The sequence below is a fragment of the Strix aluco genome, chromosome 1, assembly GCF_031877795.1.
Source record: "Strix aluco isolate bStrAlu1 chromosome 1, bStrAlu1.hap1, whole genome shotgun sequence".
In the NCBI taxonomy this organism is placed as follows: domain Eukaryota; kingdom Metazoa; phylum Chordata; class Aves; order Strigiformes; family Strigidae; genus Strix; species Strix aluco.
In genome coordinates, this window is record NC_133931.1 from 115,395,134 (window position 1) to 115,416,556 (window position 21,423).

Here is a 21,423-nt window from a genome sequence, read left to right on the forward strand (position 1 = left end):
GTCAATGGTTTAATGCACTAGAAGTGTATTTATAAGACAGGGCTAATTTCCTAGTCCTTGAAGAAGAACACTTTAAGAAAGCAACTGCTCCATCTAGCAAAGTTGTCTCAGATGCAGTCAAACAGGCATTTGAAGCATTAGTTTACTATGATACATCTTTGACCAAGAGTCACTCTTAAGGTTGAAGAGATACAGTCTTTGGCTTTTATAACACAGAGAGGTGAAATAAGTGCCAGAACACTGAAGACAAGATAAATCATGTTGTACAAGTTCTCTGCTTCTTCTCTTTGACCAGTTTAAATAGCAGCTGAAATGCAAACCAGCACAACTACTACATTATTTTTTATGAACTGGATTTTAAAATTCCAACAGGGAATGATCCTCTTACTTCAATGTCAAAGGATCTCATCTGAGCCACCTGAGCTCTGTCTGGGAGAGACATTAAAAAAATGCACCCATTTTTGTCGATGGCATGGCCAGCAGGGATGGGCTGGTGGGGCAACAGGTCAGGATGACGGGCCAGCCTCTGTGACCTCCCTCCATCACTGGCCACAGCACTCTGCTGCTGCTGGCACACAGGGGTGTATAGTGTATTGAAACCCTTCTCGCAGCAAGAGGAGCAAAAAACCTTATTCTTTGGGACTACAATTTTCTTCAGCTTTTCCCTGTCTGCCCTTTCCTTGGCCCCTGCTCATGCCTGGTTCAGGGTCCTTCCTTGTGTCCCACAGGAGCAGGGAGAAGAGTCAGGGTGGATGGCTGAAGGGGGAGAGGGGAGGAGACTGAGAGCAGGGTAAGGACAGGACAACACTGGACTAGATTGCTTGGGAAGGTAGTTTCCACTGTAGAAATGAAATAAACATAACAATCTGTCTGGCATGGAGGGAACAAAAGCAAGGCAATAGACTCATTTCCTGAAAGCCCTTCTAGACTTTTTCCCCTATTACACTGAGACAGCAATCCATACTTTCAAAAATTTACTGTCTCATAATAGCAGCCACTGGGCACAAGAAAAACCCAAACAACAAGTACTCCTCAATCCTGAGAAGCAGTGATCAGGATTATAAGCAGCCACTATAACTCACTTTAGACTTTGTCAAGTGTTACACAACCTCTTAAAAGAAGTGGACATTTCTAAGTCTCCAGTTATGCAAAGGCAAAAGACAACTAGAATTATTCTCCTTTGTATGGAAAAATGCTGGAAGGTAGACTGCAGCTAGAGTATTGGGTCCAGTTTTGGGCCCCTGACCAAAGCAAAACATCAGCAAACTGGAGGCAGTTCAAACTGGAGCCAGTGTAGAGGAGATGACCGAGGTGGTTGGGGCTGGAGCACTGGCCTTGGGCAGAGAGGCTGAGGGAGCTGGGCCTGGTCAGCCTGGAGATGGGATGGCTTTGGGGATACTCACCTGCAGGCCCCCATACCTGTGGGGAGCCATGAAGGAAACAGAGCTGGACTCTGTACAGCAGGGTAGAGGGAGGATGAGAGGGAACAGGCACAAGGGTTTAAGGGTGTAAGGACAGTGAAACATTGGAGCAGATTGCCCAGAGAGGTTGTGCAGTCACCATCCTTGGAGGTTTTCAAGGCCCAACTGGATAATGCCCCAAGAAGCCTGCTCTGATCCTCTTTTGATCAAGGTGTTGGACCAAAGACCTCATGAGATCCCTTCAGACCAGAATTACTGTGTTCCTACAGTTTTTACTGAATCTGCATCTCAGAAAGATTTAATAGCAAATCCAAAAATATGTTATGAGTTGCAGCCACTTCCAAAGACTATCAATTAACTGTCACTCGGGGCAATAAAAATGTGCTATATATTTTTATATTAATAAAGAATTGTATCACTTGGCTATTTTCATGTATGAAATTGAGTGCACAGATCAAGACATCCAGCTATAGGTGGCAATACAAGCTGCATGTCCTCATATTTCAGTGGAGCCTGAAGAGCTACTCAAGCTGATGAAGATGCAGATGAACAGCTCTCTAAGCTCCATTGCCTATTGATCAGATCCCCACAGACTAAACAGACAATTCATGTACATCTGTAAGCTGAGTGCCAACCACCGCCGAGTAGTTTATAACTTAGTATCTGCGTATTTTATACACATTCCTTGCTCTTTTATGTTGTATTAGCAGGCAACAGCCTAACACAGTCTCCCATTTAACTGCTTACAAGGCAGTTCTAGTGTCATTTGCTTGGGAGCTTTTACCATGCTGTGCTCAGTCTGACTTGGCAGCTGTGGGTAAGGGATGGGAAGACATTGTTAGAAGCTGAGACCAACAAAACTTCTTATACATCTCAATGGAGAAGTGTCTTGCAGTCACGGTGCTCATGTCTCCGTAGAGTGTGAGAAGCTCCTAGTCACATGGCTAAGTCTGCCATTCTCTTCCTGGTGCTAAGCACATCATTTCCCCACACTCTGCTTTGTTTCTGTTTACCAGACACTACCTTTTATTTATTTTTAAGGCACCAGTTCTTAGAGAAATGGAATCAAGCCAGAAAACATTTAGATGTTCCTGGAAATGCTGCCAAACACCTGAAGGTGGTTGTGGAGTACACCGTTAGTGAATCACCAAGATTGACCATGAACTGAGGTCTCACAGACAAGCAGGTCCTGGCTCAGAACACACTCAGAGAACTTCGAAGGCACAAGGAGATCCCCATCTGCATGCAAGCACCATATCACACTAGCAAGACTTTCTGACTGCTTGGTATTTACTCAGTAGTGACAGTGGCAGGTCCCATGTGCTGCCATAAAACACCAGCATCTATGTCAGTCCTTGGCCCTACCTATCCAAGGCATTGTTTCATGTTACCTTTGCTTCTAAAAGGGCAATAATAGAAAATGTAAAATGGTCAATAGTCAGAACTAGCTACCCAAGTAACTCAGCTTCCATTTTGACATGCGAGTGGAACAGCTAGATGGGATTTGGGGAAATTATTGGAAATGTTACTATTTTCTGTAGAAATGTAAGTTTTCACTCAAATTTGGTCATTCAATTTCGATGCTTTAAAACAAGCTATTTAATAATACGTTCCTTAGAAGATTCCACCTTTATCATACACTTGTTGATAGCTTTGAAACAGTTAAAATGCATCAAATTATGAACTGTTAATTCACAATATGGCACAAAAAAACCCCAACCCACATTGAAAACTATCTGCTGATAAGCCAGAACAAAGGAGCCAAACTTCATGTCTGAAGGGCTCTGCATGAAGGATTAAGAGTAGCTCTCACTGGGGATTAGATTACACAACGAACAGTATGATCTGAATTTTTCTATCAATAACTAAGTCAAAGCAAGACTGTCTCCCTTCCCAGCTAGCAGCTGGGTCTCAAAATCCCAGACTGGTTGAGGTTGGCAGGGACCTCTGGAGATCATCCAGTCTGAACTCCTGCTCAAAGCTGGTGACAAGTTGAGTATCTCCATGGATGGAGACCCTACAACCTCTCTGGGCAGCCTGCACCAGTGTTCAATCACCCTTAGAGCAAAAAAAGGGGTATCTTCTGCCTGAACAGAATCCATGTTTCAGTTTGTGCCCACTGTCTCTTATCCCATCACTGGGCACCACTGGGAAGATTCTGTCTCCATCATCTTTACTTCCCCCATCAGGTATTTGTACACATGGGTAAGGTCTCTGTGCTGTCTCCCCCAGGTTGAACAGTCCCAGCTTTCAGACTCGTTGTGTGACAGGTGCTCCAAATGCCTTAATCATATTCACAACCCTTCACTGACTCACTCCAGTATGTCCATGACTCTTTTTGGACTGGGGAGCCCAACACTGGACCTGGTAGCCCAGGTGTGGCCTCATCAGCGCTCAGCAGAGGGAAGGATTACCTCCCTTGACCCGCTGGCAGCGTTCCTCCTAGCGCAGCCCAGGATGCCATAGATCTTCTGTCCTGTAAGGGCACAGTCCTGGCTCATGTCCAACTTGTTGACCACCTGGACTCCCCAGGGCCTTTTCTACAAAGCTGCTTTCCAGCTGGTTACCCCCCAGGTGCATGGGGTTATTCCTCACTAGGGGCAGGACTTTGCACATCCCTTTGTCAAACTTCTTAACATTTCTGTTGTCCCATTTCTCCAGTCTGTCAAGATCACCGAGACTACAACATTCAGGTGAACAAAATGAGTCTTTGATATATTGTGGCCAACAATACAATAGATAAACATGAGTAACCCACCCTCTTAAGAGTTAAAGAGCAACCCTCAATAGAAGCTATAGCTTGAAGTTACAGGAAAAAGGGTTAGTAGATCAGGTTTCAGACAATTCTATATCATTTGATGCAGAAACAAAGTAGAGGCTTTTCACACCAAAACAATACTAATGTCTGCTACGTCCTGGGATATCAGAACCGCTGCCACAACAGCACTTGCTATGGCTGAACAGGGAAGCATGCAGTGCGCTGTTTGTGTGGCCTGCTAAGTCCAGCTCCGCTGAACTTCCCTACCTTCCCATTCTGGAACCACTTGTGGTACCTATATCCTCTTTTCCATATCAGAACTAAAAAACAGTTCTAAAGAGCATCTCTTGTTTCTTTGATTTTCAAACTCAGGGTACATCAAACCTGGCACCTAATTTCCACGTATCCAACCCAGTGCAGCTGCCTTCAGATTTTCTAGCCTAGGATGAAAGCACGCATCAGGACACAGGATGGCAGCCAGCATGGCTGAGCTTAGGTCTCCATGGAAAGAGCCAATTCAAATGAAAAGTAAAGTACAAAGCTTGATATGAAACAGGATTTGCTACCAAGGAAGCATCTGATTGCCAGTCTAAGCAATCAAATCCCCTAGAAAATGATTCTAGCAAATTGGTCACTTCAGGGTCTACTGTCTGAATCAACAGGTCTCTCCAAGAGCTTCAAGGCAGGCATCTTCCCTCAGTACCACCGTGAGTCACACTAGAGAAGATGAAACTAGCATTTGCCAGAATGTAAGAAGGCTACAGATTCCAGCAAACATAGAAATGAAGAACTTGGTATTAGACAAACACCATAAACCCAGCAACAGCTATAAATATTCAAAGAGCATATTTTTTTTTTAATTTACTGTATACATTATAGTTGGGGAACCTAGGGCCTAAGAATCAACACATATCAAGACAATCCTCGAAGTAGCAAATTTGTTTTAACAACTGGGACAAAAAAATAAAAACTCCAGACTGAAATGTTACAAAATGCTGAGCCTATTGTATTTCTGAAAATAGGTGTAATTCTTAGGAGCAGGGAACAGCTGCCATCTTCCACAAGTGATGCAGCTCTCCAGAATGAGAACACTGAAATCACCAGAAAAGATAGTAATATACCATGAGAGGGAAAGTGACTAAAATAAAAAAAAATCTTACACATCCTACTTCTAAAGGGAAACAAGATAGAAATCACATTCCTCCTTGCAGAGGAGTAAGAGACTGCATAGGCAAGGCTAGGCCCAGACACTGTGGGTCCCTGAGAAGTGTCATTTAGCAACCAGGCCTTCTCCCTCAGAGATCCTATTTAACTGCCCATCTCCAAACCTCTGTTCGCCCCACAGAGTGCATCCTCCCACCCTCCTGCCCAGTGAGGTCCCAGCTGCCTCCCACACGATGCAGGGCTGGCTGGTGGGAGTGCGAGGCACTGCAGCGCACAGCTGGCTCTGCTGAACGAGCTGCATGCTGACATCCTAACCCCAAGATAAGTAAGTTGAAATCAGAGACAAAAAAGCAAGAACAACAAAGATTTCTCATGTGTGCCTATGAACTGTAGGTTCCTGGAAAACACTCCCAGCCTTGGAGATGAGACAGACAGACTAGACCTGCTGAAACTCACTCACTCCCTCTGCCTGGACTGACATCTCAAGCTGCATAGCAAGCATACGTATGCCTTTGGCTCCAGTTTTGGAAGGCATTAGACACATTTCATTAGGTATCAATAATTCCATCCATGTACATTTCATACATCTTTCCAGCTTTGGTATGTTTTACAACTCTAAATTCATCAGTTTATCCCTCCTTCCTCAGAGCATCCTTAGCCATGGTAGATTTACTACTCTGCAGACACCATCTGCCTACAGTAAATGGGATGTAAAGCTATCAGACTGCAGGGTGGTTTCCGCACCGTACGTGCGTAACACAAGCACACAAAGCAATTTGCTCTTCAAACTGATGAGAATTTAAGAGAGATTAGTGGGCGATTTTATCTTAGACTCCCTTCCCCCTGCACATACACGCTTTGCCCTCCGTTTTGTGAAACAATGAAGTGCTCCCAAGCCAGTTGCGACAAGATGATGCACAAAGACTTCTAGTAGTTTATCACCATGAGATAGATTTAAGATTTAACACATCTACAGCTCGTACATAAGAATAATCAAAAAGGCTAAAGCAAAACCCAGACCCCTTCTCCCCATTGTGAAAACAAGGGTTTATGAGTTGAGCCATGTTCACCTGAGAAAGCAAGCCAAGACCTTTTACCTTCCATTCATCATATGCTAATTGTATAAATACTCAGTTTGATTCAGCTGATGTTGAGACACTGTCCCTGCCAGGACCATTACCACACCAGTCTCCTCTGGGCACTGATTGCGTATTCCTGTCCCCTCCTCCAGTCCACTGATGGTACAACAGCTTCTGACCTATTCCAAAAAATCCTCTTTTCTCAGCTACTTTTCAGACAGGCCAGCTTGCTGAGCCAACAGACAGGAAGGACATGGCACAGCTCAGGTAGGCCAGCCTCTTCACAGCATTTTTGTGCTTATTTGGCATAACAGTTCAGTAACAGTATTCCACACACCACTTCAGTAAGAGCAAATTTCTACCTGATCAACTTCAGTTGAACACTGAAATATATGAAAGATGTATACCCATGCTGGGAGTGGATGTTGCAGTAACTGAGCTACTGTAACCAGATGGCACCAGGGGTCTATACTGCTACACAGTTTATTCTCTTGAAAGCAAAGATGAAGCGGGTAACATTACTCCCACCTATAAACCAGCAAAATTTGAAATTCAACCACTTCCCTGACTTAAGCGGTTGCACTCAAAAGCCTGTGTATAATAATCAACAGAATAGGAGGTTTTAACTTCCAGAGGTTTGTAAAGTGAAAGCATATTGAAAAACCTAAAACTTCAGAAATTTTTTTTCTGAAGAAGCCCTACAATCAAAATGCAATGAGTCAGTTTCTGTCATAATACGTAATTTCTGGATACTCAATTGCATGTAATCTTCCATATTCATTCTTTCTCCTCATGCCCAAGAGGAAACAAAACAATTTGTTCAACATGAGCATTGGTGCAGCCATCAAATATCACTTTGTATTGGGGAAAACTAGCACAAAGGGAACACTGCTCAATTTTGTTGTGTGAACAAGTAAATCCTTGATTTCTGCCAAAGCTGGGGTGGTCCTGAAGAGCCACACTAGCATTATGGCAATATTGCTGACAAATTTCCATGCATTTTTACATGTGAAGTAATAGAAAACCAAGTTCCAAGGGCAGAACAGGATACTCCATGCTGAAGTGAAAACTGGTCGTCTTCAACTACTTGTATTCCACGTCACTGCTGAAACCTAATGTTTAACTGACTTTTCTAACATGGAGAAACTTGCAGTGCCCGGTGTACACTGGTATTCCTGTGTTGCTCTACTCTGTTGAGCAGACAGTAGAGGGGGAATAAAGCAGCAAGCACCCTAACCTGTCCAGAAGCTTACAGAACATCCAGCCTGAAGAATAATACTGCAATACTTCAAGATGCTTAAAAACACAGTAACCGTTAACACTTCCATGCTGACATCCATTGTTAAACTTGGTCAGATATAGCTGAATGAGAAACAAACCTAAAAAAAAGGAAAAAAGGTTAAAAGTATTTCCAACATAGATCTTTTACTCAGAAGGAGGATATTCCAGAAGTTGTTCCTTCCTAGAGGCATGACCAGAATAACCTCTAAAGCCAGCCAAAGCCAAAAATAATCCCAGGACATCTCCAGATTCAAGACCCATGCAACCAAAGCACTAACCTAAATGTTAAAATCCACATTTAAGACCAAGTCAACACCTTATCTAATAATTTGAGTAAATCACTAATGATGATAAACTCTAGTAAACAAAACATCACATCAGCTTTTTTTGTTTTAAAAACGTTAACCATAGTTACCTAATAGAGATATTGCTGCCTTCAGAGTTGTATTATAGGTGTTCTTGCTGCTGCTACATAGCCTTAGGTGATGGTTACAACAGCTGCGCTGAACAGTCAAGCAAGCAAATATTTTTTTTCCCAAAATTAGAAATAGACAATTTCCAAAAATGGGAGCAAAAGACCAAGGGTAATGAAAAATACTGCTGAAGAGAGGTTTAATTAAAAAAATCAGGAATTCAAGAGTGCCTAAATCTTTATTTTTCATAACCTACATATTTTTTTTCAAATTAGACAGTTTTACATTTTATGACACAAAAGGAAACTTAAATTACTGATAGTTTACATGTAAGTTTGATTCCAGTCTTAATGGAAGAAGAACAAAAACAAAAACCCTCAAGAAGGCTCCCATATTACACTTCTGTTTCGTGAATTGGCAGCTGTTAGGTCTCCTTAGAAATCTTCGATTGTCTGCTGCTATTAGTGTAATAGGTTACAAAGCACATAAAAATCCCTAACTGTAGCTAGCTGAAGGAGATACAGAGATAGGTATGCACCATTACAGTCAGCTGTTGCTCGTGATACACTGCAGCACACTCAGACAAGGGCCTTTCTATGCCAACTGCTGAAGTCTTTGAAGGATAACGCAGCAACGTAAAAAATTTGCCACTGTTCACAGATTTCTAAGTGGCAAGTGACAGCGTCATGGTGGGGGACTGATCTGAAACAACGTTAAGTTTTAAAAGCAACCTCTGTTTTTCTTAAATTCCTGGAAGAAGAGTCTCAGATCCTATTTTGACTTGTTTTCAAAATGAAAAACATCACCACACAGTCCTACAGGGTAAAATGCCAATTTTAATTACTGTATCCCTGAACCTTTAACTCAGCTACTGCTTTTGGGAGGTTTCTCATTTTAAAAGCCACATTCTAATCTCTCTGTATCATAGCAACAGTCTGCATGCAACTTCACAATTCTACTCTGAAAACTCCATTTTGTCACTGAGTGGAAAAAAATAATCTAGAAGTAAAATGCAGTAAGGATAAGTTGTATATTACACAGCTATTTGGCGTGTCACTTTCTTTGTTTTTAAAAAAAGCTATAAAAACCACATCAGAGGAAGGTTTAAACTTTCGATGCAACAGACTGTTGCTGGGTAAGCAGTAATTACAGTGTATTGACCTAGCACAAATGGCAGCAGAATACATTAGAACAGCACAACACATCCCGCTGGTCTCAATATATTACCTTAGGTACCAGTTGAGTATTATGACTAGCTGTACACAGTCGCTGTAAGGAACCACTTGTGATTGTTTGCAGCTGGTAAGCCTTTCACTTGCAGCAGACAAACAAAATGAATCATACAGCTGGCCTAAACCATACACAAATCTAGCCACCATTTTCACTGCCACTGGGGAAAGGAGAAGCATATTAAAAATCCAATGACAGAACTAGTTGAGCAGTTTTGGTAATGTCAGAGTCCTATCTCCTCCCACAGCATTCACAAAGTTCACTTTTTAAACAAGAAAAATCAACAGATTCCAACATGCCCTATTTTGACCAATTCTGCAGCATACAATGGGCTGGATTTAAAAGGTCAACTAGTTACCAATTGATGCTTGTAATAGGAAATTTAGCAGGAGTCAATTTCTATAGTTACTTTACAGTTCTATGAATCATACACTAAGGAAAGCACTGATATTCTTGAAAGCAGACAAGTAAGCTTCAGTGTGTATTTCTGTAGCAGTCTAAAGTTTTTCCAATTAGATTTGATTTTATTAAGGTCTTGAAATTATAGTTTGACTGCTGAAATTCACTATTTACACTGCAGAACACTTCTGAATTGGTTAAATCACTTGTTTTTAGAGGGACTTAGGAAAACATTTGAGGGCTTTCAAATAAGACTTTCGTTTCATTTCCCTTTTGCAGTGAAGAGGCAGAGTCAGTTCAGCACACCAGAATAAAATAAGAAAAAGAAAACAACAAATTAAAGTAATATTCAAACCACAACATTTAGTTTATCTACATCCAGCTCAACAGCAACATTTATAATATCAATAATTTTTATCAGATTTTTTTCTTTAGGGTACCTTTTTATATGTTCTGATTATTTACAACTGTACAAGCAAAGCACACACTTCCAAGTGCACATATTTAATACAGTATTGACTATTTGCATTTACAGGTTTTTCAACAATCTGAAAAAGATCAACTGTTTAAGATCTTTAAGGTATATTACAAAAACTGCTGCTAGTTCCTGTACTACAGTATGTTTACCCAGTAAGACCAGTGACAATAGATACATACTGTAACTGAGTAATTCTGTATTCCACTCACGCTAACCCTCCACGGGGTCAGACCTCATTAACTCTAAGCTGTCTTGTACAAAAGTTAAGGCAAAGTCATTTTCAAGTTTAAATAAAATTCAAGTCTTTAAATATTGGATGGAAATAATTCTTTAAAAAAATCAGTTGTTTAAATAAACATTTTTGTGGAATAAACTGTACTGTCATAGTCAGCAGGAATGAGTTTTGTCTGAACTTCCTGCAGTTTAAACACTTAAAGAAAAACTTTAGGCATTTTAAAACAAAAATAATTTATATTCAACTTTATAAGAAACTCGCTAATTTAGTGCATCCTTGTCCTTCAGAAAGCGCATCACTTCTAAAGTAAATAAGTGTGAGAAACCTCATCCCAGAGGTAAATATCAGGGATCTCTTCCTCCACCACACAAAACAAACACCATTATCTCACGTCTTGAAAAAATTTAAATCTGTATGCCAATGCTTGTAGTTACAGGAAGATGTCAACACAAGGCTGACCAAGATATGAACTCTTTCAAAGAGCACTTGGGGCAGAGTTTAAAAAAAAGTCTACAGAGAGCACAGGGGTAACCAGAACATACAGCGCTGACTCAGTTAACTCCCTTACAAGTACAGGGAAGCTAAGGTTATCACAAGAAGGCTACAGTGCTTTCTCCTGATAACATCCACTAACAGGCTTCACCACCATAGAAGCTCACAGACTTAATTCTTTCTATTCACAATGTGCTTTGTATTTGCAAATTATAACATCATTTTTATTCTGGAGTGAGAAGATGGTTACTTGCTTGCAGTAAGTCAAGAAAGGAAGTATTTCAGAAAGACCACTACGGTGCTCCATAGGATTCATTTTGTGTGTGCAAAAACATCAAAAAAAATTAAATTCTTTAAAATGCTAGAAACAACTACTCTTTTAACCTAAAAGTGCAAGTTCATTTGCTGACACTTAGTACAGCAGCCCAATAAAAAAATCTTCAAGGTCACATACTAATTTGTAAAATATATCTACTTCCTTGCACTCTACACACTAGCTGCCGTTATCAGTCTTTTGGACACTTTAGATATGTACTTGCAGACCAGTTTATTAAAAATATTGCAGCAGCACGTTTCTGCTTAACAGTTTAGAAAAAACTCACTATACAGAGCTTGCACTCACACAGCCACAGAGAGGCTTAATAAAAAGTTGATTTTCTTAAAGACAAATATTTTACATCTTGAAAAAAAATAATCACACTAAGCTTCACCTCCAATTAAGCACCAACCTAAATGTAAGGTTTAGAACAACTATCCAGAAATATCCAGAAAAAATAGAATGTTTGTTCAAGAGGGGAAAAAGTACTTCACAGAAAAATAACTTGCAGGCATTATTATATGCCTTGTATCACTGCAAGCTCCTAACCAGCAACTCATTCTCAGATATCTTAGTGGGAACATGGGTTTAATTTGTGGGAAGCAGACCTCTTTTGGAATCCCTCCTAGGTGTTAGGTTCACTGAGGAGATTTTGGAGGAGTATTCTGTTCTTTATTTAAGCGTTTGCCAATGGCTGGAGGGGACGATCTGCGTCCTGACTGTCTCCTCTGGTCTTTGGGTTGTCCAGGATGTGACTTTGCAGGAGGAGGTTCTCTGTTTTTCTCTATTGTTTCTGTGGGCTTTCTTTCTTCTTTCCCACATGCTACAGTGTTTGGCTTCTGTTCTTTCTGGGGTTGCAATGTAGGAGGATCCTTAGTTGTTCTCTGGCAAATTTCTGCGTAACTAGGCTTTCGCAGTTCCTGTGAAATCGAAAGCAAACAGGAAAGCAGAGTTAAAGCATCCTGAGGAAAAATCAGTTACTTGTATGAACAAAAAAGGTAAAGTCTTTGTCTCAAAAGACTACTGCTCTAAAATATGCAGATGATGACTTGAGTATGAAGTTTACAAAAGCTGTACAGACAACAAGGTTCAAGACAACGTGAAATGCAAAACAGTAGGCCAGAAAAACAGGATACTATGATAGGGCAAAATACTTCAATTCAAGCGAACTCTGTAGCAGCTGAAAGATGATGAATATCAACGTATGCATTAATGCTTCTACCTCAAGGATACTACCAAGAAAAGAATTCAGATAAAGAGCTATCATTCACCAAGTTCTCAAACACCTGTGCACTGTTAATCGCATAATTGTATCACACAAGAAATCATGAAGCCACCAATATGCAAATTTAAGGATGCTGAGCTCACATGATTAAGCAACACTGGGTAACAACAGAAGCAATATTCTGTTAAATGCATCAAACTGGATCATTAAGTGAAAAGCGAAGTAATAAGGTCACTTACTATGGCAGCCCCATTGACTTGTACCGATTTACATGCAGTACTGAGTGTGGAAGAAGAAAGCCTTTCTGTACTCTGTGTCTCTCTCTGCTGTTTATCCACAACCTTGGAGTCCCTGTAAGCATCCAGCAGGAAGCAAGGCTCATGAAAAGTGAAACTTCAAGATAGATGAATGATGTAATAATGGGTCTAAAACTATATTTAACTATAAGAAGTTATAGCTATAATTTGCCTAGCACATTATGACTAGGATTGCATTTACAAATGCTATCAAATATTAAAAAAAAATATGTATTCCTGTGGAACTTGACACTACCTGTAATTTGTGACATTCTGATAGCAGTTGTTTCTTCAGTTATCTTACTCCTGTTACTCAAACACCTCAATTTGATTTGTAGGTTCCAAATAAAGTCTTACTGAAAACTTTATTGTATGGACAACGGTACTGTCCACAGGATCGTGGGTTTACTCTCTATGCTTCAAAGCTATCTAAATACAAGACAGTAAGTCATTCATTAGACTTTTAAATACTTGCAGAGACTAAAACACAACACTAAACTTTTGTCTGCTGAATGACTATTATGACTGAATCACTGTTATGATATTGTTCAGAAATTAAGCTTTATTGCATTTACTACAATTACAACAAAATATTATTTCTTTCACTAATTAAAATTTTAATAGCTATTTACAGTGTTCCACCTAGCCTTCTGATGACAGAAAATGCAAACGTGATTCACAGTAGAATAATTACAGCCATGTAATTAAGTGCTTACTCAGAAGACTGGGATGGCGAAGGAGACCTTTCAAATGTCCTGGGCAATGTAGAAGAAACTGGCAACAATGGCTCTCGAGGAATACCCGATGGAATAGTGTTTGTACTTGCATCCACATTAATGTTCTGAAGGAGGAAAAAAGGCACAGGGCAATCATAATATCCAATTAATACGGTTTGCCTGAAAATTAACACAACCAGCAAACAATTTACAAGTTGATTTATAAGGGCAAGTTAACTACAGGAAAATACAGGACGATCCAACATATGTATCGTAACAAATAGGTTTTTTCCTTTACAATTATTTAGAAACAGACAAATAAATCACACACTGTGGCTCTTTCCCAAAAAGTTGGAAGCTTAGTTCCCTTTGGAATATATCTGGATGACAAAAACCACTTCTTCCAACCTGGGAATTTTGCACCTGCTGGTGACAAAATAGGCTTTGGACCTGTTCACAAACACATACTGCTTTCAGCTCTAGGGCCCCCAACATAAGGACATGGACCTGCTTGAGCGGGTCCAGAGGAGGCCACGAAGATGATCAGGGGACTGGAGCACCTCCCTGTGAGGACAGGCTGAGAGAGTTGGAGTTGTTCAGCCGGGAGAAGAGAAGGCTCCAGGGCGAACTTCTAATGGCCTTCTAGTACTTGAAGGGGGCCTACAGGAAAGTTCGGGAGGGACTCTTTATCAGGGAGTGTAGGGATAGGATGAGGGGTAGTGGCTTTAAACTGAAGGAGGGTAGATTTAGATTAGATGAGATATAAGGAAAAAATTCTTCACTGTGAGGGTGGTGAGACACTGGCACTGGTTGCCCAGAGAAGTTGTGGCTGCCCCCTCCCTGGCAGTGTTCAAGGCCAGGTTGGACGGGGCTTTGAGCAACCTGGTCTAGTGGAAGGTGTCCCTGCCCATGGCAGGGGGATTGGAACTAGATGGTCTTTAAAGGTCCCTTCCAACTCAAGCCTATTAGGACAAAAGTCTCCTAGAGTTACGCATCCGAGAACTGTCATCTTAAAGCTTTAACTCTGCATCTTCCCAATAGGTGGTGCTAAAAAACCCCATAACCTTAAAAAAAACCCTCCACAACACTAAAGTTTTTGTGAACTAGGATATGACCACCATTTAAAACTCCCTTTCTTATGCTATAGTGTGATCTGCCACCAAGCAAGAGAGGCTTTTTCCATAGCCCTCAAAAGATTCTGCTAGTGCCAAGTGATACTGTGCTTCCAGATAAAGGCCAAATAGGTTCAAGATGCACGCATGAATTTAAATTGTCACAAAAGAGAAAGATGACTTTGTATCTTTAAAATACATATTTCTGACATTCGTAACGACTTCATTTTCAAGTGTGCTACGTTTTTTGTATTGCTTCTGACCTGTCTGACTCTAGAACAAGAACAGATTCTGGTAAGCAGAAGGGAGAGCAATGGGACAACACAAGCACAGAAGGAACAAGATAGCCAGCCCTTTCCCCCAGCACAGCCACCATTCAAAGGCCATAAAATATGAGATTCCTGTGGTCATTGTTAGAAAGGAAAATGGCATTTGATGACATTGTCTTAAATCAGGCAGCACAGATTACTGCAGTAGATCCAAGCCTAGTTTTACTCAAAGTAAAAGTAAAACCATAAAAAGTGGATGTTTAGAAATAAAAGAACAGCTTCTGTAGTTTTACTCACTGTAATAGTGTGTGCAAAAGCTTGAAATTGCACGTTGCTCAGCATTCTGGCCCAAGTTTATCAAAACTTGTAGGTACATGGTTAAGAGTGAATAGCTTCAAGTCAAGCAGAAATGCAAGTGCTGTTCCTAGGCCAAACCACTCAGCCCCTGATCCAGTAACACTACAATTTCCTAGTTAGGAAATGTGGGATGATTAACACCTGCTATTTCCCAGAGCTACATCAGGAAGAGCACCACAAAGCAAAGAGCATAAATATATGATGCTTGGATAACAATTGTTGGAAATTATACAACCTAAGTTCACTCAGCTTCTGTACACCAGACTTGCCCATCTATAAAACAAGAGTAGCACTGTGTAACTCTACTTCAGCACTTCATAACTCTACATCAGGTGACATAAAAACCATTAAGATCAAGGTGAAAAGCAGCCTGTATACATTGGCAAGATTCTAACATTAACTCAAACACTTTTGTAGTAGAACACAATTGCTCTTTGAAGCCAGTTGCTGTTATCTTATTCCTTATTAACGCCAACAAGGAAAGACAGCACAATCCCTTTCTTCCACACAATGGTACAGACTAACTCATGCAAGCCAGAAAAAGAAATTGGGAAATCGAAGGAAGCTTTTTAATGTGACAGCACATAGCACTATCATAAAACCTCAGGGTCTGACATTAAGACTGCCTCTACAGGGAAGAAGCATAAGTTCTTTACAATAAGTACAGTGCAAAGCAAGTACTAGATTTGTAATGGGAGGAGCAATGGGTTTTCAGCTGCAATATCAATAGCAAGTGCTGGAATTATATTTAAAACCTGAAATACGATAGTCAAAAACCACTTCAGAAATAGAGATAAAATACTTTAAAAATAGATAGATCTTTGCCAAGAGCAGACTGCGATCTGGAGTACTGGCTGACAGTAAGGTAAACACTGCTCTTATCGTGGCGCTGTCCTGCACATTCCCCCTGAACACAACACTGGAATGTAGTTGTCCCTGTTGCTACTTGCAGGAGACAGAATAGATGGCCTGTCTGCTCAACCACTGCTTCAGGTGCAGGCTGCCCTGCTGCTTCCTCTTCCTTTTACCAACAATACCACATACCCTCCCTACCCACCCCTGATATGTGGGCACCAAAGAAAACACTTCTGCAATAGACTCTTTTTAGAGATGAGACACAAGAGAGATTCTGGTGTTTCATCAGGTTGCTTTGCGCTGCTACAATCCAGGAGTTAACTTCTTCAGTTGTGGTACAGCTAGAAAACCACAAGTTAAATTAGAGCTAGCAGAAAGCACCAATTCCATAGCCTAGACCGTTCCAGAGTGCATGGGGTTATACAAGTCTTGATGGAGGAGAGCATACTGTCACTCACAGATAGCATGGTAGAGACAGTTCTAAGAATGAATCTATGAACGGCTACTGAATATTAATTTTCAACTGCATCTCTACTACATCTAGAAAGCAGTGGTTGCCAAGTCATTCTGGTATATTTTTATCTTTCCAAGCAATATGACAAGACAACACTGGGACCCAGCTGGTTTTGGTAACAGTTTTTGTTCCAGCTATGATTCCTAGTGTACTGAGATTAGGTAAGCAGCTTCTTTATATTTCAGAGCTTAAAAGTTTGCCTCTGTCACTTCTAAGTGTTTTATATACAACTCAGAAGTCTGACTTTCAAACAGGAAGAAAATTTATCACACATTTTTCACCTGAGTATCAGAAAGCCTAAGGCAATTATGAACAGCAAAGAGCATATTTTCTAATCTCTGCCATTAACATCTACTTGTACCGGTGCTCATATTCCACATCACTTCAAAGAGAATACCCAACAAATTTTAAGATGTAAGTGAAGGTGGCAGCGGCACATCATTTGACAGCTGTTTTAAAAAAAGAATTTCTTATGACCCATGTAAAATCACAAGTTTTTTCTATATATAAGCCACCAAATCTGAAAACAAGGGTTATGCAATTCTTCATTTTCCCAACAAAAATGAACACTGGCTACTCACTCTTTCTTTTGACGTTCCTATTACCACACTGGACAGTCTGTTTTCAAAGAGGTCATCGGTCTTTAAATTGCCAGCAGCCCCAGGTAACGGAGGAAAGCTAGATAAACCCAACTCAAAGCTAGGAGATGGAGGTTTTGGGGGTGGTGGAGACTGTGTTTGGCCTCTCTGGAATAGAAATAACACATTGAGGTTACTGCACTGGATGACAGAAAAGACAGACATGGGACTCTAAACTAGTTTTTGCATTTGATTTGTATCTGTGAAGCCCCAGAGGGGCCTCTCCCATACTGCCTTCCGAGAAAACCACACAGTACCAAGGAATAGATGCTTTCATTTTCCACTGTTGCCCTTAAAATATTCCACTATTATTTAAATGGGATGGCATAAGCATCCTTACAAATTTCATATGCATAAGCTTTAGTGGTACTGGTATAGTAAGAGAAGTCTTCTTGATGACCCTTCCTTCGGGGTGGACACTTACACTGACACAGAAAGGAGAACAGACTGGTTTAGATATCATGATACAGTGAAAATATAAAGCCCATTTATGTACAGTTGGTAGCATTCTAAATGAAAGACAGGAGACAATAAGAATCTTTTCAGATATACTAAGAAATGGCAAGACAGCATGACTTACATGTAGTGTAGACAACAGCAATTTTCATGTAATACGAATTTATATGGTCAGTTCGTAAAAATGCAAAGATAAATGTCAAAACTATTTCTGAAACAGGAAGAGTTTTTTTTAACTAAATCTAAGAAGAAAAAGTGTCCCAAGCAAAAAATCCAACAGGCTAAATGCAACTATTTTGCACTACAGACAGCAGTTCAGGAGTTAAGTGTACCATAGTTAAAGATCAGTTGGGAAGACTGCTTGCAAGGATTTGTAAAGCTACATTCTATTTACACTGAAAAAATAAAATTCCTTTTGTAATATGCTGTAACTGAAGTTACCAATTAACTTCATCTACATTATGTAAACAAAGTAACTGTTTTCTGACTGTGCCCAGGCCTGTGCTAAGATGACCTCTGCTGCAGAACACCAAATGCAAAGCAGTCTTTGAGACAACTCCTATTTTCAAAAGGAAAATAGTTATAGATATATAGCCATGATGGTCTGAAAGTGAGAACAATGCTTCTGGAGAGAAAAGTGTTGCATTACTTACTGGCTTTTTGCCCTTCCTTTTCATGAAGAGCAATTGATACAAAACTACCCTTGAGGTCTTCTCACAAACTACACTATGTCAAAAGAAGTGTCTGTCAAGAGGGAAGTAGGGAAAGAATCAATACAGAGGCAAGAACAACTGCAATTCCTAGGACTGCTACTGACCCAGTATCACCCCCTGAACACAGTTTAAGAGTACTACAGCAGTGGAGGCTGCAAACCTCCAAAAATAGAAGTCAGATGACCTATCAAAGGGTTGTGGAGAAAGACTAAGAGACTACACTTATCCAGCTCAAACTGCAAGAGGAACAACTTTTCTTTTTTTTTAGAACTTAGTTTTCTTAAAGGGAGCTGAAGTCCTGCAATAGATAATGCTTTTATATTTGTTACAAACATTTTAAGTTATACAGATGAGTCCTAAAGAACCCAACATATTAAGAGACAAGTAGCATTAACATCTTAAATTAGGGAGACCAGGGAGAACCTCAATGGATTTTAAGCTGTCAACTGCATAAAATTTCTCAAGTCAACTTGTCATAACAAATTGAGTAATTGGCTTATATCTATGGTCTCAGATACAATCTGATCAAAAAGGTTCATGCTCTTCCTCATGAAAGCATGCATACTCTCTATTTTTCCTTTAAACAAAGAAGTAGTCATCACTCCATTCAAATACAACTGGTTGTAGTGATGTCCTATACACACTACCTAATCACTACAGCACCACACAAGAGATCAGATCCTGGATGCAATTCTTTCCACAGTCTAAAGGGGTTAATCTCTCACTTCAGAGTAAGCTCCTTCCCAGTGTACACAGTTGTGGGTGTGCAGCAGCTCTCACCTCTGTTCAAGTTGCATCACTGGACAGTACAGACTAAAAGATTCACGAGCCAGAAGAGACTAGAAGGAACCTGGCTGCATAAACTGCAAGTAAAGCCTGGAGCTGAGAGAAGGGAACCGTAGATTTCCAAGAGAGTCATGTCTACCAGTTTTACATTCAAAATTAAAATGAACTTTAAAGTCATCTGAGTCAGAAGAGCCTCTCCGCTTCTTAAGAGTGTCCAAGGTAATCCCTTCACTCCAGCACTCAAACGCCTAACCTTCCTTGTTCTTTCAAAGACAGAAAAAAAACATAGAAAAAAAATCTAAAAATGCAAGCAGCTTTGAAACAGCAAAAGGAAGAAGTATTTAGAATCCTACGTGTAATCAGATCTCACTGAGCTTTGAGAAGTTTAACAAGAACTAAAAACAAACGGAAGGAACCACTTGTTTTACACTTTCAAAACCCTGATACTCTTTTAGCCAAGTCCCCTAAGGCTACTCAATAACAAGATCCACAAATACAAAAATCAAACAATTCCAGACCTTTAAGAAAGTGTTATGGCTCACACAGTGGGGTTACTTTGCAACTGGAACATGAATAAGGAAATAATCTAGTTCAACTTCATGAACATGCCATGTGTGGCAAAAATGAATTAGACAAAAGTGTTTAGTTTTATCAAATAAAACCTTAAGTCCTACAGAGAAAGATTACATTTTGTCTTCTACACAATGTCTAGTTCAGCCTTTTCAAGTATCAAGACTATTTAGGTATTCACCTTGAATTTAAGTTTACCAAAACTGTAATATTTCAATACTGTTAGTATACCCTTGCCAAGTGGTACTAGAAAAACAGAACTGACTACTTAACAACTAACATTCTAGCTATACACTATGACACACGGATCTATAAAATGTTCTTCAATGTCTACATCAACGATAATCAAGCATCAAGTGTTTTGAATTTTAGTTTAGCTATTTAGCTCCCCTGAGAGGGAACACCAGCATGCTGACAAAGTAACACCAGGATAGAAATTTTTTGCTACTATAAAAGAGTAATTTTACTTTTTCCTGACTTCTTCATTAATGGACAATCTTCTCTGATACCCAAATGCAGTAAACTTATGTGATTCTAATGAGCTGTTGTCTTCAGTCAACTGTGACATGTAATTGTTTGTGCAATAACTTCTCCCCTGCTAGTCCACATAATATCCATACTATTACCTTGTTACCCAACTTTTATTAGAGATTAATATGATCATGAACACTCACTGTAAACTTGTCCTCCCTTTTCTTTCGGTAGCCATACGAGTTTTTCCTAAGGGAAAGAAAGCAGTTATCAGAATCTTGCCTATAAATGAATGGAAGGCAGTTAGTGAGAACAGGAGAAATTCAAACTGTTATTTCATCCATCTTCATTCTAGACAGATTATTAAAAAAATGTTTGAAGGTACAGATCTTGTACAAGTCAGCATAAGAACACACTGGTTACAAATAATTCCTGCATTAAAAGCATCTCAGCACTGATTACATATGCTTAGACAAAACCTTTCAATATCTAAAGTAAAGATTTTGGTCTTTTTTTTTTTTATACCTATGTAACTTTTGAAATACGGCTAACTTTTCAATTCAGGTAAAGCCCCTCCAAAACATTTTCGTGCTTCTCCCGCAGCCCTTCTTCAGGTAAACCTCCTCCAAGCAGCAGTTTAAAATTTGCAATGCATTCTAACTCAGTTTCAATATAGTTTAAGTTTTCTGTTTGACTTTTAATATTCTAAATGTATTAAATACTGAAACAAGAGAATATAGCTCTAAGTACTGATTATTCCTGTACATATTTGTAGTCTATAGCTTGAACAATCTTGTTTCCTATGTCCTTACTCGTATTTTCATCCACTAGCTATAGCACAACTTGGCAAATTAGATTTAGAAAAGTGTTACAATCCTTGCACAACATCCCCAGTTAATTTTGTAATGATACAATACAAGTCTAATATAGGATCATCTGCAGAAGACTTGCATTATCTTCCAATTCAGTAAGTCGCTCAAAATGTGATTTACTTGGAGACACAAACACAGCCATCATTAAACAAAGCTGCACAGTACTTTTATAAAGCCCTTATTAGAACTGTACTGTATTTAAAAAAATTCTGAGATAAGACTGCTAAATTCTCACATTAATAATGGTGCCATCAATTTTCAGCTCCCCAGGTTGTTTTCTGTTTGGATTTGGTTTTGGTTTTTTTTT

The 21,423-nt window shown here is 39.8% G+C and overlaps 1 protein-coding gene across 3 annotated transcripts in view; it reads right to left on the reverse strand.

Annotated features, from left to right (window-relative positions):
- Window positions 1–8,335: 8,335 nt before the first annotated feature.
- LARP4B (La ribonucleoprotein 4B) overlaps window positions 8,336–21,423 on the reverse strand; it is a 59,909-nt gene continuing 46,821 nt past the window's right edge. For all 3 annotated transcript variants that reach the window (XM_074831936.1, XM_074831926.1, XM_074831916.1), the window contains 5 exons: window positions 20,448–20,493; window positions 17,192–17,356; window positions 13,504–13,628; window positions 12,731–12,842; window positions 8,336–12,186 (listed from right to left, as the gene is read on the reverse strand). In XM_074831936.1, coding sequence (XP_074688037.1) covers window positions 11,905–12,186; window positions 12,731–12,842; window positions 13,504–13,628; window positions 17,192–17,356; window positions 20,448–20,493 — 730 coding nt within the window. In that variant the 3' untranslated portion in view covers window positions 8,336–11,904. The remainder of the gene's footprint in view (window positions 12,187–12,730; window positions 12,843–13,503; window positions 13,629–17,191; window positions 17,357–20,447; window positions 20,494–21,423) is intronic.